This window comes from Rattus norvegicus, chromosome 5 (assembly GCF_036323735.1).
Source record: "Rattus norvegicus strain BN/NHsdMcwi chromosome 5, GRCr8, whole genome shotgun sequence".
NCBI lineage: Eukaryota > Metazoa > Chordata > Mammalia > Rodentia > Muridae > Rattus > Rattus norvegicus.
This window is the reverse complement of record NC_086023.1, coordinates 170686381-170713601: the sequence shown is the minus strand read 5'-3', so window position 1 is coordinate 170713601 and position 27221 is coordinate 170686381. Positions and strand designations below refer to the sequence as shown.

At 53.7% G+C, this 27221-nt stretch overlaps 1 protein-coding gene across 1 annotated transcript; it reads right to left on the bottom strand.

Annotated features, from left to right (window-relative positions):
* Positions 1-2386: 2386 nt before the first annotated feature.
* Positions 2387-20192, bottom strand: Ttc34 (tetratricopeptide repeat domain 34). Its single transcript, XM_039111371.2, has 9 exons — positions 20028-20192; positions 18127-18946; positions 13876-14683; positions 12135-12360; positions 10710-10914; positions 9502-9668; positions 8792-9062; positions 7783-7997; positions 2387-4762 (listed from the first exon to the last, which is right to left on the bottom strand). Exons 2-9 carry the CDS (start codon positions 18899-18901, stop codon positions 4235-4237), a joined length of 3195 nt encoding a protein of 1064 aa, XP_038967299.1. The 5' UTR covers positions 18902-18946; positions 20028-20192; the 3' UTR covers positions 2387-4234.
* Positions 20193-27221: the final 7029 nt, after the last annotated feature.

Genomic DNA, 27221 nt, shown 5'->3' with positions numbered 1-27221 from the left:
TGAACTCCTTGGAGATGATCTCACACCAGGGCGTTCCATGGGCTTTCGTGTGGGGGAGGGGAAGCTGTGCTTTTTAGTATAGGGACCCTGCTGAGGGGGTGTTCTGACTCCCCCACCCCCAAACCCCATCTCTGTCTCATCTCTGTCTCTTGACTCTAGCCCAAAGGGACCCAGGGTCTGCTGGCCCGATCCTGGTAGGGTTTCTGCTGTGGTCTGATATGAGTGGCTCCCCTCTGGGTGTTCTTCCCTGCAGTCTCTGGGTGGGTGGGGGTGGTTATGGAGGCTTGCCAGTGCAAGGGAAAACCTGCCCATCATGATGGACAGCAGTAGAAAGGGTCCTCATTGGAAATGATGGTGAGATGCTGGACTGCTTGCTAGTTCTCCAACAGGGGAGCCTCTAGAGCCAGGGCAGGAGCCTGGCTAGGGAGTTGGAACTCTAGTTTTGGGCTCGGGGCTGTACTCAAGATTTTTAATATGAGCTGGGAATATCCTCAAAGAAAGCAATAGGGCTCTAAGCAAGAGCTGACTTCAGGCCTAGGTGACCTTCGAACAGTTCTCTTGGCTTCCAAAGACATCAGGAAGGTTTAGTCTACAAAGTCTGGGTCCCATGAGAACAATCTCCTAATGTGGCTATTGGAGACATTGGGTCCCGTGCTCTGATGGCTTCTGAGGGTGGCCCATGGCCCGGGAGAAGGGAAATCTCCAGCTGCAGCTCAGAGCTGGGCTCAGACCTTAGGTCCATCACCTGGAGTTTGGGGATTAGGAGTTACTTTTCTTTAGGTGGGGCCAAGTGCCTAACAAAAGCAATGTAAGGAGGAATCTAACTGAGTGGTTTGAAGGCTCGGTGCATCACGGTAGGGAAGGCGTAGTGGCCCGCATGTGAGGCAGCTGATCTCACTGCATCTGTAGTCAGGAACTGGAATGACGGATGCTGATGCCCAGGACGCCAGCCCATTGGGCGGCGCCACCCATCTACAGGTTGAACTTTTTCTGGAAATATACCCGGAGATTTATCTCGGGGGTAATTCCAAATCCAGGCAAGATAATACAGATTAATCGACAAAGAGGGATTTGTCATGAAAACTATGCAAGCCCGATGCCAGGCATAAGGTGAGGTTAAGCGTCACCCCAGAGGGGCTGGTCTCGCAGCAGAGAAGGGCAGGCATTTGTCGGATGGAGGCCTCAGAACTTTGCAGTCTGCGATGTTCTGAGTTAGCACTACGGCAGTCACACTAAGCCCCTAACGGTCAGTAGATCTCGATAAACCAGTGCTATGGTGTGACTTCCACTGCTGCCTCTGTGGGCATTTCCTTCTGCCCACACGAGTAGGAAGGCTGGCTGATCCGTTAGCCTCAAGGATGCTCTTGTCTCCGGCTTCTCCAGCATTGAGATTGTAGCTGTGGGATACTCTGGCCTGGTGTTTTTGTTTTTTGTTGTTTTGTTTTCCATTCCAGTTCCGAGGATTGAGCTCAGGTCCCGTGCTTGTACAAGAAGCACTTTAGTGACTCAGGTTTTACCTCCCTGAGTTTTTATGAGAAAAACTAGGGCACTGAACAAGAACTGGACTCTGAAACGCGGAGCGGGCACATCTGGATGGACTGAGGTGAGGGCCCCTGGTCCTTTAACTGCCCCTCCATTGGAAGCATTTGGGGACACTAACCTTTCCAATTGAAAATGTTATGGTAAGTCAATGCTGAAAGATCTGGCTTTAGACTCCTAGCAGCTCAGGTTTTGGGGATCCCTGAGTGTGAATGAAGTCCCAAGTTGGGCCCTTGAGGCTGTGGGTCACACACTGTGACACCTCCAGGACTTCTGGAAGGCAGGTGGGAGCAGAGACTAGGGTCATAGCCAACTGGGCACACCGACCCGCTGATGAGGACTCTGTTGTATTTGATCATATTCTGCTGGAAGCGACCCATGGTTTGCTTGGTGAAAGCTGGACTCCATGGTCCACAATAAACTAGAGATGCTGGAACCATGCAAGGACTGGTCACTTGCCCTTGGGACACATGGCTTGGGTTCTTTCCACTCCAGCCAAACACGGAAGAAGGAGCTAGGAGGTTGTGGGTAGGCTTTGGGGGGCTGCAAGGAGGTAGATGGATCTGTAGAGTGTGAGCTCTAGAATGCGGGGGCCAGTAGCCCTGGACATGTCCTGTAGGCATATACCCTAGCTAGGGTGAATGCACAGCTTTTAGAATCCTCCACTACCATCTCCAGGCTGCCGAGGTGCTTGGTCTAGCCTGGGACTCTTCCATGAGACGATGTGTGGGCGGAGGGGCTTAGCCAGCCAAGACTCACCTCCATCTTCAGGGACCAGAGCTCTATGGTCAAGACAGAGGTGGTGGTGAGGAGACACTGCACTTGGGTTCACTGAGACAAAATCCTATAGGCTGGGAACCTTATTGAGATTTATTTCTCATGGCTGTGGAGGTAGAAGTCCAAGGCTAAGCCCTGGTAGGTATACAGGGACAGGCCTGCATCCTGGTTTGTAGGTGACATTCCCAAACTCCGTTCTTATACGTGGGTGGGCTGAAGGGTCTTCCAAGCCACGGATCCTGTTCTTTACGGCTCCACCATCACAACCTAACTCCTCCCCACCTGCAAGATCCTCTGCTAACGTCCCATTGGTGGTGGGATCTCAGTGCACGGATTCTGGGTACACATTCAGACCGCAGCAAAGTCCCAGGCCAGCAGCAGTAAGAGATTGGGGGTGAGGGGAGCTCGTGTGCGTATGTGTGTGCTCGTGAGCCCGTGCTAAGACCTTGGGAGATCAGGAGGTGCTGGGTGATGCCCCTGGTGGCTGGGAAGAGCTCTGCCAGGTCTGAGTACCTTCGCATTTGGAATGACAAGGGCTGGGGCATCCAGGAGTGGATGAGCAGGACACCTTAGGCTGAAAAGCAAAAGTGGCAGTGGGATGCGCAGGCCACACCCAGGTGACCAACAGTTTGACCTTGGTGCTGCTGGGTGTCTGCAAGTGTGTACAGTGCCAAGGGATGCACAAGTGGAGAGATGGATGTGAGGTGGGTGGGTGAAAGGGTAACCTTGTGGAGACGTGCATTAGGTTATTCTAGAGATCATGGTGGGGAAGGAGGGCAGGAACCAGGGTGTGCCTCACAGAGGAGTCTTTCTGGGCTCCCTGCTCTTCCTGGTCCTCCTGTGGAATACATGGAGGCATAGCTTGGCAGGTCTCAGGTATTACAGCAACAGGAAGGAGGGCTCCCACACTATGGAGGGACGACAAGGCAGGTGGGAGTTATTAGGAGTCCTTTTCACAGGAAGGGGGCTGCTAATCCTACCCAGTCACTTCATCACTGCCCAGGGACAGGCAGGACCAGGGATCCTGTATCTGAGCATGGGGTCAGTCTGTGTAGGAGGTGAGATGTGGGTTTCCATGGTGTTAAAAAGACAGCAGGAGGAAGGGTCATGGAAGGCAGCCCGGGGCAGAGGGGGAAGTCTCAGAATTCAGACCCTGCCCTTACCCCCACTGGAGAAGCCAGGAAGGGGTTTGCCACGCCATACCAAGCAGTCCTGCCCATTGTGGGGAGAGAGCAAAGTACTCCAGCCTGGCCCCTGTGACAGTTTTGGTGATGGTGGTAGTAAAGGTGACAGGCTGGAGCCTCACTGGCAGGGATAAGAATGGATGGGAAGTTTGCCCACGTAACGCTGTCTCAGCTCGGATGCACCAAATCTCAGGCTGACCTCTTGGACAGGCGCAGGCCCAGTGGAAGCCTGGGGTCTCTCAACCTTATGAGGGTTCAGGGCTTGGTGGAGGGAAGGGGCTGTCCGGGCTGTGCCTGTTTGGCACGTTCGGTCACTGGGTTCCTGGAGAACAACCTTGAAAGGTCAGCTGCACATAGGCAGCCAGGAATCTGGACCTTGGCTAATGTGGGAACAAATCCAGGCCTGCTCTAAGCAGCCTCCTCTTCCCCAGGGAGGTCTCCCTGGGCCAGCACCTCTCCTGCTAGGCCCTGAGGTGCTAACCCTGATCCTGCCTGTGTCTGCTCTGAAGGCAGAGTCCCAAGTGTGAGCAGAGCGCTGGGGCTGCCCAAGGTAGTGGGTGTGTGAGCCACCTAGGACAGCTGTTCTGCACAAAGAGAAGGTTTCTCCTCTAATCCTACAGCAAAGGACAGGCAAAAATGGCCAGCAGAGAGAGCCACTCTTGGATCTGGGGAGCCAGGTACACCCTAGGTGAGAACTTAGGAGCTGGTCGAGGAGTCAAGCAGTTAGCCACTGGTTAGTGTAGTCTGCAGCCAGAGGCCGCCTCCTTGCGAGTCCTCAGCTTCAATTTCTTTAGCCCACTGTGGCTGGGGTCCACCAGGAGTCCATTCCGGACTGCTGTCCAGGCCTCCTCAAAGTGCTGTTTCTCTAGGCAGCGCTGGCCATGGATCAGGAACACACTGGCTGTCGTGGCCCGGCCTGGTTGCTCCAACAGGCTGCTTTGAGCTTGGGCTGGTGCCAGGGCCAAAGCTTGGGTGAAGGCCCCCGCGGCTCCATCCTTATCGCCCAGGCTCAGAAGCAGGCGACCCCGGGTGCAGAGATCCTCTGTCCGTCTCGGCAGGTCGCTGTCCTCTGTAGGCTGATACAGCACCCGGTCCAGGTCCCTGAGTGCCCGGTCATACTCCTGCAGCTGGGTCAAGCAGGCCATTCGGAGACGCAGGTGGTAAGGACTGCTGCCTCCCGCCAGGATGGCCAAAGAACAGTAGCTCAGTGCCTGCCCCGGATTCCCTAAATCCAAGAGGTTGCTTGCTTCCTTGGCAGCGGTCTGAGAAGGGGACACAGGGAAAGAGCTCAGAGTTAGTCTCTGGGCACAGCCAGTCTCTGCCGATGTCTGGTTCCCTCCCTCTGCAGAGACGCCCACACTCTGGAGGCTTGGTCGTGGACTCCTTGTGTGACTGAGGGCTGCAGCTGGTCTAGCAAGTCGGCCTCCCCTTAGTCTCTGGGCAACATTGTTTCCAGAGCAGAGGCAGGTCCCCTAAGCATCTCCTCTTTCCTGATGCTGTTTCTCTAGGCCACTGTGAAGACAGGCAACTCCATCTCATCAAAAGTTTGTTAGACTCACACGATTCCTCCCCTGCTCAATAACCTACATTGGTTCCACAGAACCTAAGATGGACCTCTGGGTCCCTCCTTTCCCCTTTTAACTGTATCCAGCCTCACAGCACACAACACCCTAAACTCTAAAATCCTTCAGTTGGGGGTAAAGCTCAGAGCATTCCGGGCTTGTCAGAGTCACTCCTACAGGGGGCAAACACCACAGGACAGTTGCTTAGGTCGGATGTTTTTGCTGAAGGGCTGGGGGGAGGGCGGGCTATAGGGACAGAGGACCTGCTTTCTAGCACGGGTGCAGTGCCACCTCCCAGAACTAGACTGGAGGCTCCCAGGGAGGGCTCTGAGGCTAACACAAGAGCACCTGCTTTTTTTTATATATTTGGTTGTGAGCCTAGCCTTTAACGGCTGAGCCATCTCTCCAGCCCGCACCTGCTTTTCTTGTTCCCTGCTGTGCGACCCTGTAAGAGCTTCTTGCCCTTCCTACTGCATGGTCCACATCGCTGCCGCATACAAGAAGAAGGGATTCAAAAAGCTTAAATACAGGCACAGCTTGGCGCTCTACTCCGCCCAGCTCAGGGAGGGGGCAACAGCCGCGCAGGCGCAGGCGCGGTACAGAAAGACCTTGCTTGGAGGTAGCAAGACAGCCGCATAGCAGGAAGCCAGAAAGGCCACTTCCGGGTCGACCCCTGTTGCTGGGCAACCGGAAACTGCCTTGCCAAACTCAGCCCCTGGGGTCCAAGACCTCTAGGCCTTGAGATTTCGCCAGTGTTTTCCTGATTCTCCCTTAGAAGCTCAGGAACCTCCCCAGCCCTCTACCTCAAGTTCCCATTCCCTGCTTTAGCTCCGGGACTGCACCCTCCCCTACCCAGGAACTCAGGATTCTCCAGTCCTAGAGCTTGGGGTTCAGGATTTCCCTCCCGACCCTTTTAGAGTTCCAGGATCCCACTCCCCAATCCGCTCTAGTTTGGGACTCCTATCTGGCACCAGGACCTCAGAGACACCCCTGGCCCTACTCAGAACTCCCTGGGCCCTGAACCTGTGTAAGCTTGGGGACTCTTCGCCCACCTTTCCTGGATGCTCTGATACTTTATCTTACCCTTTTCCCTTAGCTCACAAGCCACGTTTCTGGTCCTCCCTACTCAGAGGCTTTAGGCTCTAACAACTCTATACCATAGAACGCTTCTGTAGAGTCCATAAACTTCAGCCTAGAAGTTCCTCTCAGTTCAACTCCAGCCAGCACCATCACAGTCCTTGTGCCCGTTCTCAGGCAGCAGTTCCTTTGCTTTAGGAAGCATTCATTCAACACGGTTCAGCCAACTCTGCGGGTTCAGCCACTCTCTGATAGGCCCTTTTCCGTGTCACTTGACTGGCAGAACTCTGAGCAATTGACGGAGGGAGACATTCAGAGGAACACTTGTCTTGCCCCATGTTAACTCTTGACCCTGGGTCCCTCTGACCCCAAGGCCTAAAACCTGGACCTGCTAGCATTCCTTCTAGGCTCTGACTCACGGTTACCTGGTGTGATTGTTTCTATATGCTCGGCAGAGAGAGTGGCACTATTAGAAAGTGAGGCCCTGTTGGAGTAAGTGTGGCCTTGTTGGAGTAGGCGTGGCCTTGCCGGAGTGGGTGTGGCCATGCTGGAGTAGGCGTGGCCTTGCCAGAGTGGGTGTGGCCTTGTTGTAGGAGGCGTGGCCTTGATGGAGTAGGCGTGGCCTTGCCAGCGTGGGTGTGGCCTTGTTGGAGGAGGCGTGGCCTTGCTGGAGTAGGTGTGGCCTTGTTGGAGTAGGTGTGGCCTTGCTGGAGTGGGTGTGGGCTTTAAGACTCATCCTAGCTGCCTTAGAAGTCAGTATTCTGCTAGCAGCATTTTCAGGTGAAGATGGAGAACTTGCAGCTCTGCCTGCACCATGCCTGCCTGGATGCTGCCCTGCTTCCACCTTGATAATGGACTGAACATCTGAACCTGTAAGCCAGCCCCAATTAAATGTTGACCTTTATAAGAGTTGCTTTGGTCATGGTGTCTGTTTACAGCAGTAAAACCCTAACTAAGACACCTACCTGGCAATAGCCATGTATGCCTGATTCACTCTAAAAGGGGTTATTTGCCCTCTCCTCACTCTCTTATACTCTCTCTTCCCTTTCTCCCTTCTCTCCCCATTACCCCCTCCACATCTTCATGGCCAACCTCTCTTCTTCTCTCCCCCCCTCTCCTCCCCCTCCTCCCCCTCCTCCTTTTCTTCTTCCTCTTCCTCCTTCTCTCTCTCTCTCTCTCTCTCTCTGCCTTTCTCTGTCTCTACTCCTGCCTCAACTCCCCACCCCATGCCCTAAACTCTATTCCATGCTATCCCTACTGTGTAGCTGGTACCTCACAGGAAAGGGTGTCTCAGCATGGGCCTGCCGAGGCACCCCCTTCGACCTCACCACACTACACCTCCTCCAAACACATCCTGGTTCCTTCTTCCTTTTTATAAAACACAACAGGACCTGTATACCCCGATCTGGGTCCTGGAGTGGGCCTTGTACCAGGATGAGGTTCCTCAGCCCCAGTTACCCATGGCTTGCACGTGCAAGCAAAGAAACGGGGGTAGTATTTCCAGAGATCTTACTCCATTCTCACCCCAAACCCAAGGAAGCCAGCTAGCAACAGGAAGAGAAGAGCTGCCTGGGGTGAGTGTGGAATTCTGAAGTTCGTGGGAGTGGGCAAGGTCAGCATAGGGCTTGTGGGGCACTACATACCTGCATGAGACTCTGCCGCTCTGCGGATTCAAGGAGACGCAACAGGAAGCTGAGGTCCTGAGTGTCTATCTCTGCCAGGCACCGCAGGTCACGGGCAGCAGCTGACACATCTCCCTTTTTAAGCTGGAGCAAGCCTCGCCGGGCCTGAGTAGCCTCTGATGATGGAGTGAGGTGTAGCGCTTCTTGTAAGTGGGTGCCAGCCTCCTGATACTTGCCTGTGGGGAGCGCAGGAAGATATTCGGTGAATGTGGTGGGTGTGGCTGGGATGGAGGCATGCCCAAGAAGGCAGGCATCTAGCCCTAGGGAACTACTTTGATGTCCTCTAATCTGTCTTGGGTGGAGTCCAGTCGATGGGTACAGACTTAGCCCCAGTAAGAGCAGAGCTGTGGGGTAGTCCCCGGAAGTCTTTGGAGGGCAAAGGCAGGATGCAGAGAGCATCCCTTCAAACAAGGGTGACAGAGACCCACACGCCACAAGCGAATGTACAAATCCTTCTTGGGGTCTTCCTCTGCCAGCAGAGGGACATGACTTGAGAAACCAGAGAGTGAAGCCAGGCGGTGGTAGGACACACCTCTAATCCCAGCACTCAGGAGGCAGGTGAATTTCTAAGTTTGAGGCCATACTGGTCTACAGAGCAAGTTCCAGGACGGCCAAAGCTACACAGAGAAACCCTGTCTCAAAAAAACAAAAAAACAAACAAACAAAAAACCCCCAAAAACAAAAAAACCCCAAAACAAACAAACAAACAAAAACCCCAAAAAACAAAAAACAAAAAAACCCCAAAACAAACAAACAAACAAAAAAACCCAAACCAACAAAACAACCAAACAACCAAAAAAATAAAATAAAATCCAGAGTTGCCACTCCACAGGCCCCACAGGGGTTGGAAATTACAGGATTTGGAGCCTTAGAAGTTACAGTCCAGAGGCTCTTTCTCCACTTCACAGAGAATAGTACAGAGGGTACGGAATGTGGGACAGGGGCCCATATCCCCTGCTCTTACACATACCCAGCCCTGTGAGGATGTCTGTGAGAAGCAAGTGCCAACTGCTCTGTGCAGCATTGATTCTAATCAGTGCCTCCCCCGTGGCCAGGAGGCCCTGGGTGTCCTCTTCCCTGAGGGGCACTCCAGCATCCAGACACTGGTTCAGGAGGGCCCGGGAGCGGGTATAGAGGCCCTGGGTCAGGGGCAACTGAACTTCTGTCTTCAGGGAGAGGATCTCAGTGATAACAGTACCCGGGTCAAGCTTCAGGGCAGAGATCATGTCATCCACAGCTTCCTGCAAGGAGGGGGAGCTCATCATGAGTGTAAGAGTGGGAGGTCTCATTTCTATGGTTCCATTTTCTCACTCTGGAGACCCAGAAGGTCGGCCCCATCCAGCTTCCCACCTTCCCAGCTCCAACTATCCATAGCCTACCTACCACCCACCTTCACTGTGAAATTCTTTAGGATCCATAGCTGTCCCTAGGACTTACACACCTATCCCTACAGACTGAGGCATCAAAGCATGAAAGGCAGGAATACCCAAAGGTGGATCTGTGGGAATGTGGCTCTTGATCCCTGCTAGTGCTTGTGGGGAGGAGAACATGGAGCTCCAAAGTATACCCCGAGGGCTGGAAGGCCTGATCTTGCTCACCCTCCTTCAGTGGAGGAGGGCAGCACCACAGTCTCCCTCACTCCTGCTTGCCCAGCCCCAGGTGGAGAGGATGGGCTGGCACCTGCAGCTGGTCCAGGGCCAGATGCACAAGAGCTCGTCCGCACAGAGCTTTCACATTCCCCGGCTCCTCCCGGAGTATAGAGTTGAAATCAAACATGGCGGTCTTCTTCTGACCCAGGAGCCCGTAACAGCGGGCTCGGACAAGGAGGGACTCACTGGCTCTACTCCCTGAAGGAAGAAAATGTGGTCAGGTACAGTTCTGGCTGGCCCTCTTGTCCAGGGTCCCATCTAGTGCTCAACCTTGGAGCAAGGTCCACCCTGGGGAGCAACCACCCCACTGGGTACTGAGACAGAGTCAGGTAGCCAGGGTTATTAGCTACAGGACATGAGAAGCTCAACCAGGAGAGGTGATGCTGGGAGGACTGGTAGCTTGTTGGGGTGTTCTAGGAAAGTCTATGACTTTCTCTGTTTTGGGGGGAGTAGGTAAAGGTTGAATAGGACAAGTTAGGCCAGGGTAGAGAAAAGAAGCACATAGTAGGTCGGGTATGAGGCTCAGAGTGGGCAGCAATTCCCAGTGAACTCTGGGAAGGAACTTCAAAGGAAGAAAAGGTGGTCAGGCACAGCTTGACCACCAAACAGAATGCTTCCTCCACACTCCTTCTGTATATCTGTCAGTGTTCCCACAGGGAACCACACAGTGACCTGCAGGAATCAGTTTCACTAGCCACTTCCCTCCCTTGGGCTCTCGTCCACTTACTCTGAGGATGAGCAGTGGAGAGGTGCCAGTACAAGTCACCACAATCTGCATAACCACACTGCCCCCTGCCCTGGCCGTGCCAATGTCCAGAGACTTGTACATGCACCATGATACTTGCACATTACATTCCAGCACACCCAGGACAGGCCTGCCGCAACCCAGGTGGGATGGCTTGGCGACGTGTGGAGGGCAGGTGTGGCCATACAGAACCTGACACTACTGTGAAGGACTCAGGGGAGCCAAGGTCTGGATGACACCTCAGCACAGAGCATGCAGGGGAGGCAGTCCAGGAGCAGGGCGGTGCCTCAGTGAGCCCAGGCCCTTCTCCAGCCTTGGTATATTCATGGACAACCAAGGGTTCCAGTACTAGGTGCTCTTGGTAAATGGTCCCATCTCGTGCACACCCTGGAGGGTCCAGGGCGCAGGATGTGGCGGAGCAAGCTCGTTCACAGATCCCACGAGTGCCATGCATCTGGCTCTGGCCACCCTGAGGCTGGTGGGGGGGTTCCTACCTGCAGTAAAGATGGCCAAAGAGAGGTAGGCGATGGCTTCCCTGGTGTGGGCCTCACTGTCCGACCCACCTGGCCGTGCCCGAAGGATGCTTAATGCCCGTGTGTGGCAGTGGTCTTGCAGCAGCTGCAGGTCCTCACGACGGAAGATGTCCAGCGTGTGCTGGAGGCAGGCGGTGTCTCCAGACTGGGCTACCTTCTTTACTAGCTGCGAATGTGAGATCGGAGTCATCCAGTCCTCTCCACAAGCCCCCTTTTCTTCCTGTCCATGCCCATTCCTGCAGCTGCTTGGCTCTGTTTCCACAAGCCTGGGATGGGGGGAAGCTGTCTAGTCTGAGCCCTGGAAGGTTTTCCCCAAATTGCAGCCCCAGCTACTTAAGCCTTTGAAGGTGTGTTTGTCTCCATCTACTACTGTGCGTCCTTCAACAAGGACAGGGACAAGGGGAACATGGAAGCACTGGACACAGCAGAAGCCCACTCTGCAAAATGGAGAGGTGGGGGTGGGGCTCTCCTTTCCCCGAGTCGCCTGGGTGGAGACCCCCCTCCAACATGCTGGCCCAAGGAAGGCTTGAACAACAAGCCTGTGCAAGGGACCTTCAGAACAGCATGTGAGAGGGACTCGAGGAGCTCCTCAGAAGGTGTAGACCAAGAGCCTAGGAGTCTGACCAGGCTCTAGCCAGGTGTCCTCAGCAGACACAAGCTCCTCCCTTCATGACTCTGGGAGACACAACATCGTTTCCCATGGGCCGGGTGCAGACTCTTGTCCCTGGTAGAAAAGAAATGATTGGCAGCCCTAGGGTGGTCTTTCTGCCTACCTGTCTGCCCAGGGAATCAGGATTCCAGCCAGGCCAGAGAAGAAGGAAGAGGCTGGCTGGTCCCTCAGCCCAGACTTTGAGGCCCCAAATCCCCCAGAAACAGGAGCTCAGTGCAAAGAGAAAGCCCCCTCTCAACACCTAAGCCAGGTCCTAAACTCTGCCATTCCAGGGGAGGGTTCTAAGAGGCTGACAAACGTGTCTAGAGCCTTGTAAAACCCATGCTTCTGTCCCAGGCAGAGTTATGTTCAAGGTCAAGTCCAGCTTATGTGGGAGAACTGAGTAGGAGCTCAGCCTATGAGGCATTGGTTCTTGGCCACTTTTCATTATACTACGGCCAAAGCAACTTGGAGGCACCTCCTGTAAGCAGGCACCTCCCAGGTCTCAGGCACTACCTCAGCCAATTCCCTTGACAACTTATAAGGGCAGGCACAGGTGAGGAAGCTGAGGGCCAGAGAGGCAAGGGCTGGATACAGGTGGTGAAGTGGGTCCTAATTAGGTCTGCCTTTTCCAAAGTCCAGGCTGTAGGGAACAGATCTGGGGCCACAGGACGCATAGTGTCCCCTGCAGATCTGTGCCCATTCCTACCTGCAGCAGCCCACCTGGGCCTACTCACCTGGTTGGCATCATAGCAGAAGCCCCTCCGCAGCTGAAGCAGGGCCAGCCGCACCAGCACAGGGGCTGCCTGGGGCCTCCGGGAAAGAGCCACCAGCAGGGATTTGTGAGCATCCTCCAGGCGACCCAAGCGGTACAGGGCATCAACCGCCAAGAGGCAGGAAGTCTCATCCCCTGCATCCATCTCCGTTAACAGGGTGGCCAGCTGGTACACACCGTAGGCATCCCTATGGAGAGGGCGGCTCAGTGTGGGATAGGCCTTTTTCCACATCCCCTCCATAGAGGTCAAACCTCAGGTGATTTGTTCCTGTCTGTCTGTGCCCCTAGTCTGGGTAGCCCCTTTCCCAATGAGCTGCAGAGGGACAACCTCTGTTCAGATTCCTAACCTGCTCCTTCACTCTCCCTGCTCCTCCTACCACCCCACGGGGCAGGTGCTACAGGAAAGTAGGCACCAAATCTGCCCAAGAACCCGAGCAGAACCCGCCTCAGTTTCCTTTTTGTAAACACAAGAATTGATGGTTTGGCTTTGCTGGGCTCATCACAAAGAAACATAGCGGCAACAGCAATTCACACACCGGGTAGAGGAAGCTCCTGGGGGAGGTGTGGGGTGTAGACTGACAGTGGTGGGGGAGGGCTAGGTAGCTAGAGGTGCACCCACCAGGCAGCAGGGGGTCACATGTGTCTGTTAGGGCAGGGTGGGCAGCACTAGAAATCAAAGACCCTTCCTTGGAGCTGCCCACTGAGCCAGAGCAACACCAGTACCCCCCTTTTAAGAGAAGGTGTTGTGGACACAATGTGTTACAAATGTGTTTAGCAACAAAGGGAAACTTAAAACTCCTTATCTACTGCAGGTGGGACAGCTTTAGCAAAAACTCCGTGTTTTGAGACATTGTATATGTGCACAAAAAGAAACAACTAGAACTACACACCTCAGGAGACTAACATTCAAGAATTTTGGTTTTTTTTTTTCCATTTAAAAAGGACATGGGGGAAGGGGGGGGGACATAGAGATGACCCAGTGATTAAAAGCACTGGCTGTTTTCCTACAAGACTGGGGTTCTATTCCCAGCATCCACTTGGTGACAATTCCCATAGTCTGAAGACCTGACGCCCTCTACTGGCCGTCGCTGGCACTGCACACACGTGATACACATACAGGCCAGCAAATTTTTAAAAATCCAAAATAAAACAAAATTATTAAAAAAAAAAGTGTGTTTGAGCATGCATGGCTGTGTATGTACACGAGGGCAAGTGCCCTTGGAGGCCAGAGGAATGAGATCCCCCGAAGCCGGAATTATTAGGCTGAGGTGAGCTAACCAAGCGAGGCAAGTTGCTAGAAACTAGGCTCTTAGCAGCACTCACTCCTAACTGTTAAGCCGTTCTTCTGGCTACCTGCCCCTTTTGATTTTGACTTTTTGGTTTGTTTGCATTTTGTGTTTTTGAGACAAAGTCTCACTTTGCATGTAGCTCAGACTGGCCTGGAATTCGCTGTGGCGCTCAGGCATCAATCTCCCAAGTGCTGGGGTTGCAGATGTGAGCCAACACCTACCCCCAGCTTGTTCCTAACATTAAGGGGAGAAAGCCCACAGGGCACCACTTTCTGAGACCTAGGATACTGAAATCTCAGCCCTGGCTCCAGATGCCCAACTTGGCATAGGGAAGGCATCTAGCGGACCCCAGCGCAGTTTTCTACCAGACATCCCTCGATAGCTTCCCCACCTTCCGCAGGGGGCAGTTCTCACCCTTCCTGCGCCTGCGCAGCCTTCACCGCATAGCTTGGCGAGCGCAGCAGCATCTTGCGGCCCTCCTCCCGCAGCACAGTCAGCAGCAGCCCTCGCTGGTTCCAGGGCACGTAGGCCTTGGCGACCAGCAGCGCCTCCTCCGGCCGCAGCCGGCAAGCCGTGACATAGTCTAGCGCGCCCAGGAAGGCGCTGCCCGCCAGCACCCGCAGCAGCCCTCGACCGCACAGCGCGCGCACGCAGCCTCCCGCGTGCGGCGCCGCGCGCTCCACCACCGCCTGGAAGTCCTCGCGGGCGCGTTGCGCATCGCCCGCGTGCAGCGCGCAGAAGCCGCGCAGCGCCAGCAGCGGCGCGTGCTCTCCGGTGTGGTTGCCCGCGCGCTCTCCCGGACGCCTGGGCCGGAGGAGGCGCTCGCACTGCGCGCGAGCTCCCGCCACGTCCCCGGCCAGCAGCAGGCACTCTGCTAGGCGGGTGCCCAGCGCAGGTCGCCGTCTGGCGGGTGCCACGCGGAGCAGGACGCGGAGCGCGCGGGTCACGGGAACCAAGAGCTCGCGGTCCGCATCCCGGCGCAGCTCGACCCGGCTTCTCACAGCCTCCAGGAAGCGGGCGAAGCCCAGGTCCGCGGCCTCCTTTGCCTGTGCCTGCAGGCGTTCGCGGTCCTCGGAGGACAGCAGGGCCTGGAACTGCCTCCGCGCGCCAATGGGGCTCTCGCTGAAGGCCTCATGTAGGTCCCGCAGCATGTCCCCGACTGGGCCATCCTGGAAGAAAGTGGCGGCCGCGCGGGTGACCAGCAGGGCGGCCAGGTGCTCACCTAGGGACAGAAATATATGTGGTCCTATTTTCCTACAGCTCACTCTGTCAGCTCAGGGCATCTTCCCTAAGTCTGCAGTAACCCAGGGTTCCAGAACCACAAGGATGACTCCCAGCCCTGGCAGGACTTGTACCAGCACCACAGCCAGCCTCTCCTGGTGTCAGCATTGCTTCCCCTAGAGTGGCTCTTGTAGACATCACCTCTCAGCCTAAATGGAAGCTTATTACATTCCTTTCCGCCTTGACTCTTTTAGTGATGGGCTTTAGTTTCCTTCTCAGGGATGTAGCCCCACCCAGCCCACTCTGTAAAGCCGGGGTTCTGATTCCGACTTTGCAGGGTCACCAATCCTGGACATCTTTGCTGCTCTGCCTTTTTGGGACTCAACACTTCTCTGTAGTAAACAGAGACAGCAGAGAGTCCAGAAAAGAGGCGCTCAGTTATCTGAAGTCCTTTAAGAGTGTGGACCTGAGACTTGGGCTGGGTGTCTGTCTCCTTCCCATTGTTAGGATGGGAGTTATAGATATGGACCCTCCCCGGCATCTCTGAGGCCAGTGAAACAACAAGCAACCGGTTTGCACAGACTGGCTGAGAAACCCACCACCACCAGTGTCTCTGCTCAGTCCTGGTTGCAGAAGCCAAGGGTGGAAACAACATTGAGGAAACAGAAGGTCAGCCCCGGAAGCAGCAGAGGCTCCCAGCAGCTGCTGACGTCACACCCATATCTCCTCCCCCCCAAGAATGCAGCCACACACAATACATTTCTTAATTGTCCCACAGGTCAGCCAGTAAGGCCGTATCCATTTTTCTTCAGTTTTGCATATCAGAGAATCCCTATTTTATTTCAAATGACTCTTCTCCCATTAATTTCCATATTTTTTTGTTGTTGTTGTGGTTGTGGTTTTTTTTGTTTTGTTTTTTGTTTTCGTGTGGTGTTAGAATATCAAATCCAGCTCTGTGTCCACTTTGGGCAAACTCTTAACCATTGAGCTATATATCCCAGCTAGTATATTTTTAAATTGTACACCAGACATTTGAGCGATGCTTCAGAAAGACTCCAGATTTAGTTGTGTGCTTCAGATGAAGTCTGAATTTCGTTGTATAACCAGTTGCGTTGTCTAGACTCAAACGTCTTTGGAAGCAAATTCTCCTTTTAGCTCCACCTGAAGGTGCCACCTGACGCTTTGCACGGACTGTCTTGTCTCTCCTACCTGTGTTCGGTTCAGCAGTCAGCCATAGACTTATATTCAGATTTTGGACTTCATCCCTTCTGTAACCCTTCAGGACTTTGCTTCTCAACTTTCCACTTTATTTAGCCCCGAACTCCCTAACATCCTCTCAGGCTGGTAAAACCACGCCTTCCAGTGGTACATATGACTGTACAGAGGAAAAAATCTCCAAGCTGCAGTCTCACCTCAGGTAGCCCCAGTTTTATTCGTTCAGGCACTGACTGTACTTGCTTTTGGAATTTCGTTCAAATTAGGAGGCTGCTGCCTGTGGAACAGCGTCCTGTCAGATTGGCTGATCTTTCCTAAGACCAGATCTGCTGTTAGCTTTAGCAGTTTTGACAGCCTGGGTCTTCTAAAGTGCTGTTTCACCGTTTTAATTTTTCATTTTTTCTCATGTTCACTAATTAATTTTCTTTCCAGTCAGCTGTGTCCAAAGAAAAAACTTTTCCATTGTGTTAATTTGCCTCTGTCCTGCTACCATGGTTCCTACGATTTCCCGAATTTTTTGTTTGTTACCTGTGTTTTCTCTTTGGGGGAAAAGTTTTTTCCCCCAATTCCTTTATACATTTGCCTTGCTGACATGTGGGATTTCCGCAAATACTTTGCATATGGTTGTCTTTTCTGCCATCGTAAACATTCTCTTCTCTGAGAATTGTCCTTTCATCTTGTATAGGTGTATGGGGAAACTTTAAAATTTAAATTGTATAAGATGTATTACGTTTTTTCATTGTCTCTACTTTTGTATCTTTTAAAATAAGTGTTATTTATTTTATTTATATGAGTACACTGTGGCTGTCTTCAGACACCGTCAGAAGAGGGCATCAGATCCCATTACAACAACCATGTGGTTGCTGGGAATTGAACTCAGGACTTCTTAACCGCTGAGCCATCTCTCTAGCCCCTACTTTTTTTGTCTTTTAAAATGCTTATTTATTATTATTAATTTTGAGGGGGACAGGGTTTCTTTATGTAGCTCTGGCTATCCTGGTACTCATTCTATGGATCAGGCTAGCCTTAAACTCAGAGATATGCCCACCTGTGCCTCCCAAGTGTTGGGATTAAAGGCATGTGCCACCCTGCCCAGCTGTGTGTCCTATATGATCTAATGCACCTTTGCCTACCAGATGCATCAGAGTCAAGACATGGAGCCTCCCAATCCTCTCCAGCTGATTCCTCCCTGTTCATTGCTCGTGTCCAGGTCCTCAGGAACCCTGGCACTCAACGGACACTTTGTCCCTCTGACCACATCCCAACAAAGGAACTTGGTGCCCTGTGAGACTCTCTGGACAGCTGACCACAGACTGAAATCCACAAAACCCAGCAAAGGGAAAGAAACCTTCTCTCTACAATTTGGTTATCTTAGGCGTTTTGCTATAGTGAAAGAAAGCCTCTAGCACAGGGTTGCTGCCCCTTCAACCCTTTCCCAGTTAAGTCTCCAGGGCTAACTCTAAATCATTCTTGGTCCTCCATTGACTCTGTCCACAGTCCTGCTACAAATGACTCAGTGGACTCTCACTCTGCAACGCTTCCTCCCAGGTAAGGGTCATGGTCTCCTGTCTGAGAGTCCAAGGACCTTTGATAGATGGCCCCGGTCTGGACCATCCTTCCAGCTTCCCAGCCTCCTCTCTGTTTCTTAGCCTCCCACCTTTCCAGCTCCATTCTTCCAGCCTCTCTGTCCTCCCACTCAACTTTCCCTCGGCCTCCTCCCAGTCTTCTAGGTCCCTCTGGTTCCTGAATCACAGTCCATACAGGACAGCAGAAGAAGCATGCTCACATCAGTTTGTAAACTGTCCTGTGGTTTTAAGAGTAAAATCCAAAGTCTTCCAGGCCCCAGCCTTTACCCACCCTGACTATTTGGTGGCAAGGACATTTCAAGTTTTCTTCCCAAAGGCGTTGGCTTTTTTTTTTTTTTTTTTTAATTCTTGAATTCTGAAAGCCTCCTCGGCTGAGAAGTCCTTCCTTGACTGACAAACAAATTTGCGCCTTGCATAGTAAGGCAAGAATTTTGTTTGCTCTTTTTTTTTTTTTTTTTTTTTTGGCTCTTTTCACTATGGGGTCTCCAGCCCCGCCCCAGCTCCGCCCCAGCTCCGCCCCAGTTCTGTCCCAGCCCTAGTCCCAGACCCAGCTCTAGTCCCACCATTCGCAGGTTTTAGCTGTGTCTGGAGTGAATGTCGCCAAGGCTCGTAAGGAATATGACTTCATGAGTCACTCTCTTACCTTGGGGTCTACTTCCTGTTGAGTCAGGCTGAAGGTCCCGGCTGCACGCTGCCTGGCAATCCTCAAACCTGCCTCTATGAAGCAGAGCTTCCGGTGACATGGCACCCATCCAGCTGCCTCTGGGGTCCAGGGCCTCCAGAAGTCCCCGGCAGTTGGCCTCTTGCTGGCTGGCGCTGGTCTTCAGGTGTCCTGAGAGGTAGTTCTGGAGAGTACCAAGCAGCCTGGGGAGGTAGGGCTGCTGGTGGCTACGGATGAAGGCCACTGTCCGGTCTGCGCTGGAGGCAAAGTTCTGAAGATAGGCAGCTATGCCTTCTCTGGCCTGGTCCACAGACAGGACCCAGGCCAGGGCCCGCATCAGCTGCAGCTCCAGGGCCTGCTGGGAGTGTGCATCCAACAGTGTATTACAGCGCTGCACCACTTCCACGTGACGCCCTTGGGCCAGCAGGCCAGCCAAAGGGTACAGGACAGTAGCAGGGTGATCCGGGCAAATGGCACCAAGAAAAGCAGAGGCCAGTGTTCCAGTCAGGGAGACCACCGCCATGCCATCCCAGTGGATAGCAGGGATCTGGCTGTTCCCACGACACCAGGCCTCCAGGGTGGCCACCACAGGTGCCCCTGGAGACTCAGTCAGGACAGCCCGTACATGCCGTACAGCTGAAGGGGCATGGCAACTGAAGGCAGCCAGGTAGAAAGCTGTGGCTAAGGGCAGCTCCCCCAGGGCCAGATGCTTGTCCCCCTCCTGACAGAGGCAGGCCACGAGATCCTGAGCTGACATCACGGTCTCAGTCCCCTCTGGTCCACGTTCGGTCTTCCTGGGTACCTGCAGGAGGAGAACTGTAGTTAGTGTTCAAGTTGTCATGGTCACTTGTACTGCAGCCACCCTTGAGCCTGGCCCCAGAGAGCAACCTCCTGGTTTCGGCCACTGAGTTCTCAGAATCTGTGCAGACCCCACTGTGTGGAACCTGAGACCTGGCCACTAGAGATATTTGTGGTACTCTCTCGGCAGGTAGCCTCCACGGCTGAGCATGGGCTCTGCTAGGGCCTGTCAGGTTTCAAGTTAGTCTCATCTCTTGAGCCTCAGTTTCCTCCTGTCGAGTGGGATGGACCCTGTCTACTCAGGCCAGCCTAAGAGGGCTTTGGTGTTCAAGTTGGGGGCAGTGCGGGTAGCCAGGAAATTGAGTGCTTAAGAGATCAGGGGCCTGGGCAAACTCTGGGACACCTGGCTCCATCTCCTCAGGAAGGTAAATGAGTATCTCAGATCTCCAACCTAGCACCACACAACTACCTACCTGCTCATGCCTGGGTGATGCAGGCTGAGGGCTAGGGCCAGGTCTGGAGCAGTGTGGGGAGCACTGCTGGACAACCCCTGGTGGGGAACACTACCAGATGACCCGGGGTAGGGAGCACAGACAACACATGGTAGGGAGCACTACCAGACAACCTGTGGTGGGGAGCACTACCAGACAACCCCTGGTGGGGAGCACTACCAGACAACCCATGGTGGGGAGCACTACCAGACAACCCATGGTGGGGAGCACTACCAGACAACCCATGGTGGGGAACAATACCAGACAACCCATGGTGGGGAGCACAGACAACCCATGGTGGGGAGCACTACCAGATGACCCATGGTGGGGAGCACCACTGGACCACCCATGGTGGGGAGCATTAACAGACAATCTGTGGTAGAGAGCACATCCAGACAACACATGATGGGGAGCATAGACAATCAGTGGTGGGGAGCACTACCAGATAAACCATGGTGGGGAGCACAGGCAACCCATAGTCAGCTCAGAGAAAGACTCTGGAACAAGTTTCTCTTCTAACTCTGCCCTCTGACCCCAAGAACTACTCTTGGCCCCAACAAGCCCTCCATGACAGACACATGTACATATGCCTACCCTGCTCACACTCACAAGCTGAACCAGCCAGGTCTGGGCATGGAAAGGCTCTGATGACTCAAATTCCTTATTAGGCTGGGTTCGGGGGTGGTGGGTGCAGCTGCTGGTCAGCCCCAGGGGCTCTGGGCCTTTAGAGACACTGGCCCAACACTGTAGACACAGAAGTAGGCGGGGCCAGTTTCCAGGGAGAGTGTCAACATCCCAAAACTGTATGGCTGCTCAGCTATGCCCTCTAGTGGCCAGACCTGCCCAGGCTGAGGGGAGGGCAAGGGAAGAAGGGCAGCATTGGAGTAGAGAACCCAAGTCTCGGAGGAGGAAGGCTCAGGAGCATACAGTGCCTGGGTTCCGGGTGAACTGTCCTATGTCCTGTGCTAGCCCTCCCCTGCATGTCTCTGTGTCCCAGGCCTCAACCTTGGATGCGCTGATGGCTTTTTCACCCCATACCACTCCTGGTCCCAGTCCCCTCCCTGCAGGTCCACGTTGGGATTCTGTGATCGATCGTATTTGACCCAAGTCCGTGGAGCCGCAGCTTGTTTCTTGAACCAGGCGAATAGGCTAGGATGTAGTTCTGGGCCCACAGCCTGATTCCTGGGGTTGCCCTGGTTCTGGCAGCCCTGCTGAACCCTCTTTGTTGGGGACAGCCAGGTCTAGGCAGAGGAGGGGGCATAGGGTTCAGTTTTAGAAAGAGGAAGTAAAGGCGGGGGCCTGAGAATCAGTCCAGGCTTGGTCAACTGCCCTATGGGACATGCTGGGTAACCAACTTCGTATGTCTGCAGAGGGGTCTTTTGGCGGCCCCTCCCAACGCGCCTCACCAAAGTGTTGAGGTATGGGCCAGCACTGGCTCCTCTGGGGGTTCTGGGACTGGGTGCAAGGCTGCTGGGGGGGTGGGGTAGCTTCCCGGGATGTGGTTTACACACACCCTTCTGTGGGGGGATCTGTGACACAGAGAGTCTGGGTCTGAGGGAGCATGGCGGGTACAGTCGGCAAGGCCCACTTTCCTGTACGGCCCACCTTCTCTTCGGCTCCTTGACATTCACAAAGGCACACGAATCTTGCAGTCGGCAGTGGTGAGGGCTTATTAAGAAATTTCCTATTATGTTACTTTGATTACTTTCATTTTAATTACCCTAATTAGGCCAGCTCCGTAATGGAGTGGGCTGTCCTGTGGGGCTGTTGGAAGGGCCTGGGGCACAGAGGGGCACTGGCTATGGCAATCACATTAGCCCTGATCTGTCCCCTGTGCCCTGCCTGGGTGTATGGAGCCTGAGGGCTTGCAGGCACCGGCCAGATGGCCCATCTTCTAGTTGGGATTGAGCTGTGACTGCAAGTCCCCTTTGAGGTCAACATGCCTGGGTGCTGGAACCCACCTGCTCATGCTGTGTCTTCTATCTTGTGTTTACACTTCTGCAGTCAAATGCTCTACCACCGAGCTATACCCCTGCACATGTTTACGCTTCTCATACTGTGGTAGACAGACACTGGCTGCTGGAGCTGGGTAGGGAGTGCAAGGCCTGTGGCTCCCAGTTTCAGAATCTGGACATGGGAACTGATCACCTGGCTTTAGTCTCCCTGGTGCAAAGGGTTTCTACTGTGACTGACTCAGATCTACCTGGTGGTGACTGTGCACTACGTAGGATCTGCTACCCCAGATGCCCTGCTTTGTTGGGGATCCAGGATGTCTGAGTGGGAGTCAGCCTGACACCTGTTAAACGACCCATGAGAATAGTTGCACAAGAGGTGTTCCGAGCATCTGACCACTCCTCTGTGGTGATAGCTGTATCTGAGGCTGTGCCTGGCCTCAGGGGAAGAGGAGCAGAGGCACGGTAGCTCCCAGGGCTTCCTCCGTACAGTTTTTAAGCAGGGCCTTGAGATGCCCTTCATTGGAAACAGCACTGGGCTAGTCAGGGTCTTAGATGAGCAGGGAACAGGGCAGACATTGAGAAAACTCTGAGGTCAACCTTGTGGGGTGTGGGTCTGGTGACTGAATTGCTGTTCCCAGATAGCACTCACAGGGCCAATAGGGAGCACTTTCTCAGATCTCCAGAGGAAGACTGGGAGTGACTGTTCTCATGGAAGGTCTTTATGGATCCTCTTCCCAGATCCCCTGTGTTCTCCCAAGAGGGCTGGATTAGAAAGATCTGCAAGGGGGTTGGGGATTTAGCTCAGTGGTAGAGCACTTGCCTAGCAAGCGCAAGGCCCTGGGTTCGGTCCCCAGCTCTGAAAAAAAGAAAAAAAGAAAGAAAAAAAAAAGAAAAAAAAGAAAAAAAAAGAAAGATCTGTAAGTCTCTCCAGAATTTATATCGCCCACGCACTGGGTAGGGGCCACCCTTTCCTGCAACCTGCCCTTCAAATAACAATGTGTCCCTGATAACTAGCTAGCTTTAACTCTAGGGGCTGGGAAAATGGCTCCCCTTCCTGGTGAGGATCTGGGCTCTCCCGACCCTGAGAGCTGGTCATGGTACTGGATCCAGGGTAGAAGCCTTGGCACAGCTCATAGTTGAGTTGGTCAGTTTGTCCTTCCATCCCCACAGAAGTCTGAGTGCCTCTTTGTCATTGACATGTTCTCCCTAAGGGTTTCCCTGGGGAACCTCGTCCACCTACCCCTTTCCCCTTCTCCATAGGTGCTCACCTCAGGGGCTCACTGTGTCTAAGCCAACGTGAGTCAGAACAGGTCGGCACCCAGGATCTCTCAAAGGGCAACCTTGGGCTCTTGGGTGCTTTTTACTCCCCGCTGCCTTAAGGACTGGGTACAACACTGGCTAATTCTTTGAACCTTGTTCCTGCTCACACCCACCAGGGCCTTCTGCACCCCAAGCATCCAGAGTGTTTTGCCAGGCTGTGTAAGCTACCGCAAACCTCCCTAGCCACCGGGGCTTTGGTTACCCTCCCCCATCAGGGTTCTATGTGACCCCACTCAGTAGAGAACCCTTCAGGCTTCAGAAGATTTCCCCGACGCAATCTGGGAGTTACCTGGTGGAGTTTCAACCTGTTGTCTCTGTTGACAGCCAGCAGGAACTGTAAGCAAATGACAGGCCTCTCTCTTCTCCTCTCCTCTCCTCTCCTCTCCTCTCCTCTCCTCTCCTCTCCTCTCCTCTCCTCTCCTCCCCTCCCCTCCCCTCCTCTCCTCTCCTCTCCTCTCCTCTCCTCTCCTCCCTCCTCATCAGCCTAGACCCAGTCTCAGTCAAGCTCAGCTCTTGGCAGACCCTGCAGGTGGCAGACACGCCCAATCCACACCTGCCACGGAAGCTATCTCCTCTTGTTCACCGGGGTTCTTGTTCCATTCTGAGATCAATAATGCAGTAGGATTGGGGTGTTCCCCTTTTCCCAGCCACCTGCCCACCTGCTGCTTCTGGCTGCTTCTGTCTCTCCCACAGGCATAGGAGACTGTACCCTGGAGGTAGGCAAAACCAAGAGTTGAATAAAGAAAGCATTACAGGGGCTATGTTTGTGCATTTGTGGAGGCTGTCCGTCTGGGGCTCCCAGGCTCCTCTGGCAGACAGCTCAGCTGCAGACAGGGTCGTGCTCATGGAGGGGAAGCCATGCCCCTGCCCCAACCCACCGTAGGCTTTGCTCAGCAGGGGCCCCATCTTACCAGTGAGAACTGGGTTACAAGATCAAGTGTGGGGCCCAGGCCCTAAAGGGGACTCTAGTGTCCCCTGGAGCCTTAGGTACCTGGCTATAGGAGCTAGGCTAGAGTGAGGCGATCTCAGACAGGCCTTCCAATGAAGCTCCTCTGCCCCCGCCCCCAGGGCCTCATCATCATCAAAGCGTGGGACACACGTTTGACAGTATCCATCTCAGCATCTGCGTGCCTGTAGCCCATTTGAAGCACAACTCACAAAGCCCACTCAGATCCCAACCTAGGGATCGGCCCTGCCCCTTCTCAGTCATCTCACCTGAATTGCTCACAGTGGTCCCTTGTGGTGGTTCCACAAAGGCTCAGGGAACTCTACCCTCTTCCCCCATATGCTGGTCCTGCTCCACCGCCACTGCGTTCAGGTTTCCTCCCGATATCCTGACCTGGCTCAGTCACCCCCACTTAGACCCTCTTACATGAGGGGCATAATTTCCCTGGTCCTCTCTGCCACAGTCACCGTCATCCCTGAGCTCACCCAGGTGTTATTGGCTTCCTCCCTGGGATTCCAATTGAAGATTCCGACCACTTGATTGAGGAGGTCAGGGTTGGGTCCCTGTCACCTAGCAGATGCCTGGCAGGCAGCCGGATGGAAGAGAGCAAGGGAGCTAGTGAGGGAGAGAGGAAGGAAGGAAAGAAGGAAGGAAGGAAGGAAGGCAGGCAGGGAGGAAGGAAGGAAGGAAGGAAAGAAGGAAGGAAGGAAGGAAGGAAGGAAGGAAGGAAGGAAGGAAGGAAGGAAGGGACAGACAGGACTGCGCAGGTTCCATCTAAGATCTTCATGTGGCACTGTGCAGGGGACATCCTGGGATTCTAAAGTTCAGCCCCAAGACACACAGATCTCCCTAAACCTGACCATGTAAGCAAACACTGCTCACTGTCGCTGGGCAGAGTGCATTCTGGAACTTGTCCCTTTAACACCGAGAAATACTCTGGCCCCAAGAACTGCCCAACTTTCTCCTTTGCTTCCTCTTTCCCCTGAAACTCTGTCACCAACAGGGGGTGGCAGGGTGGGGGGGCAGTGTGCACAAGGAGAGATTGATGGTGCTGTGCCGGGAGCCCCTCTGCAGTCTGTGTACACAGCCTAGATTGGCTAGGACTAACGAAGTTTATCAACCGGGCCACCAGGAACCATTAATCACACAGAAAAATAACAGAGTGAAATGACTTTTCAAAATGCCGTGGGTATAATGATCATCTTGGCCATTCTGCTAACTGCTGCCATTTGTGTCTGAGATACTTAAGTATGCAAACAGTAATTAACGTGGTAATGAACGGGGGCTCAGAGCCTCCCCTCCCCAAGCTCATTTGCATGTTAATTATCATCAGCGACCAGGGAAACAAGTTATAAACAGCCTAATTAGCAGCCGGATCATTTTTACAAGAAATCACGTGCACTTTGACACAGGAGTCAGCATGAGATTAATGATGCCAGGCACAGCTGACCCCCCCCCCTGCCTGGGTGTGCATGCTGGGGTGTGCAGGGTGCCCTCCCTGCCATGGCCTTGGTAGTCTGGATGACAGGGAGTAGGTTGGCAGTGGGCTCAGTGTGGACTGGAAGTGTCCAGATTAGCCAGAGAGGTCAAGGGCAGAGGGCAACTGGTAAGGAGGTGATCCTGATCCTGTCAAAACAGCAAGGGAGCCTGTCCTGGAGGCTGGTGCCATAGCTGGAGGGAGGGAGGCTCCAGCCCGGTACAAGGACGACTTGGGTTCTTTTTTTTTTTTTTTTCAGAGCTGGGGACCGAACCCAGGGCCTTGCACTTGCTAGGCAAGCGCTCTACCACTGAGCTAAATCCCCAACCCCACGACTTGGGTTCTTAATGGTAGAAGATGGGACGGTCCCTAGAGTTGTCCAGGGTTGATAGGGTTCTTGCTCATGACAGCAGAGGTGACTGACTGGGCTTCACAGGGGAGAAGGGTCCTCTTTACTATGACTAGCAGGAGTTTTGCTAAAACTTGACTGGACTGCCTGGTCAGGGGCAGGTCCAGGTGAGGCTTCGCCACAAGTGGACCTGTCTAACATCTATTATCACTAGTCACAAGGTCTAAGATCTCTGTCTCTGTCTCTGTCTCTGTCTCTGTCTCTCTCTGTCTCTCTCTCTCTCTCTCTCTCTCTCTCTCTCTCTCTCTCTCTCTCTCTCTCTCTCTCTCTCTCAGCATGAGAAACCCTAAGCCTAGAAGACTGTGTTCCCCACCAGAAGCAGCTGTGTAGGCTCTGGGTATCAACCTTGGCCTGTACAACAGCTCTGTGAAGTGCAAATGAAGTAGACCCAGCACCTGTACTCAGACGGCTACACTAACTCTTCCACTTCACAAAGTAACAAAGTATCCCTGTCCCAGCCGGTGTTTTACTCTCTGAAGCTTCTGTTTGTTGCCCCCTCTATAGAAAATCAGCCTGACTATTCCCCCCTCCAAATCCCCACCATTCTAGTTCATCTTGTCTTTTCTCAGACCCTTGCCTGTTCCCACAGTTTTGTCTGTTTTGGCTCTTTTTGATGCCCTTCTTGGCACACAGTAGGTCCAGCAAATGGTGGAACTGGTTCTTAAGCACCATCTTTGCATTCTCCTATTCTCCCAAGAGGGGTTGGTGGATGCTTCCTGGAAGGCTCCTCTTATGCTGTTCACAGTTTTGAGCCTTGTGGTTTCTGCAAAGACTTTTCTTCCATCTTCGAGGAGCAGAAGCCATCAGATAGCACTGGAGTGAGGAGGCAGACACACTCTGAGGCTGAGCTTTGTGTCTATGACAAGGTACCCTCTCCCACCTCATCACACAGCCCTGAAGCCCCTCCCACTTCCCCCCTCAGTTCCAAACAGATCCTGGGATCTCACATAGATGCCACCTGATTAGTGGGAGGATTGTCTCCACCTCCTGTGGCTCTTGTTGTGACTATTGAAGGGCTGTGCCCACACCTGTATCTCACCTGGAGAGATAGCTCAGTGGTTAAGAGCACTGACTGCTCTTCCAGAGGTCCTGAGTTCAAATCCCAGCAACCACATGGTGGATCACAACCACCTGTAATGGGATCTGATGCCCTCTTCTGGTGTGTCTGAAGACAGCTGTACTCACATACATAAATACATACATACATCATCCCTTGGCATGAGTGATCTTGGGTGAGGGAACAATTATTTGTTCTTTTCCAGCCTCCAAGAGGGTCCTGGCATAGGCCTGCTGCTCAATGGCTCAAAGATCAAAATCTCCAAGGCACAAGGAAGTAAGCAGCTAGCTCTGGTCCCTGCCTACCCCCCAACCCCCATCCCCTGGTCGGTCACACTTCCTGAGGCTGCTTCTGGATAGGTAGTGATTTCCAAGTTTCTTTCTGTTGGGTGTTTGTTTCTCTGACAACAAAGCAAGGTGACCCGAGGCCTGAGAGTCTCCGGTGCTGGTGGCAGTGAGAAGGAGACAACCTTGGATAAATGGCCTCAGGTAAACAGGCTCCCATCTGGCTGGCTTGGATGAGATTCAGGTGGAGGTCAGCTTTGGGCAGCTGGTCACAGTGGTCTTGTTAGGAAGGGCGGTGGCTGTCTGTCTGTTGGCTGATTGCTTTGGCTTCTGTCCTTCC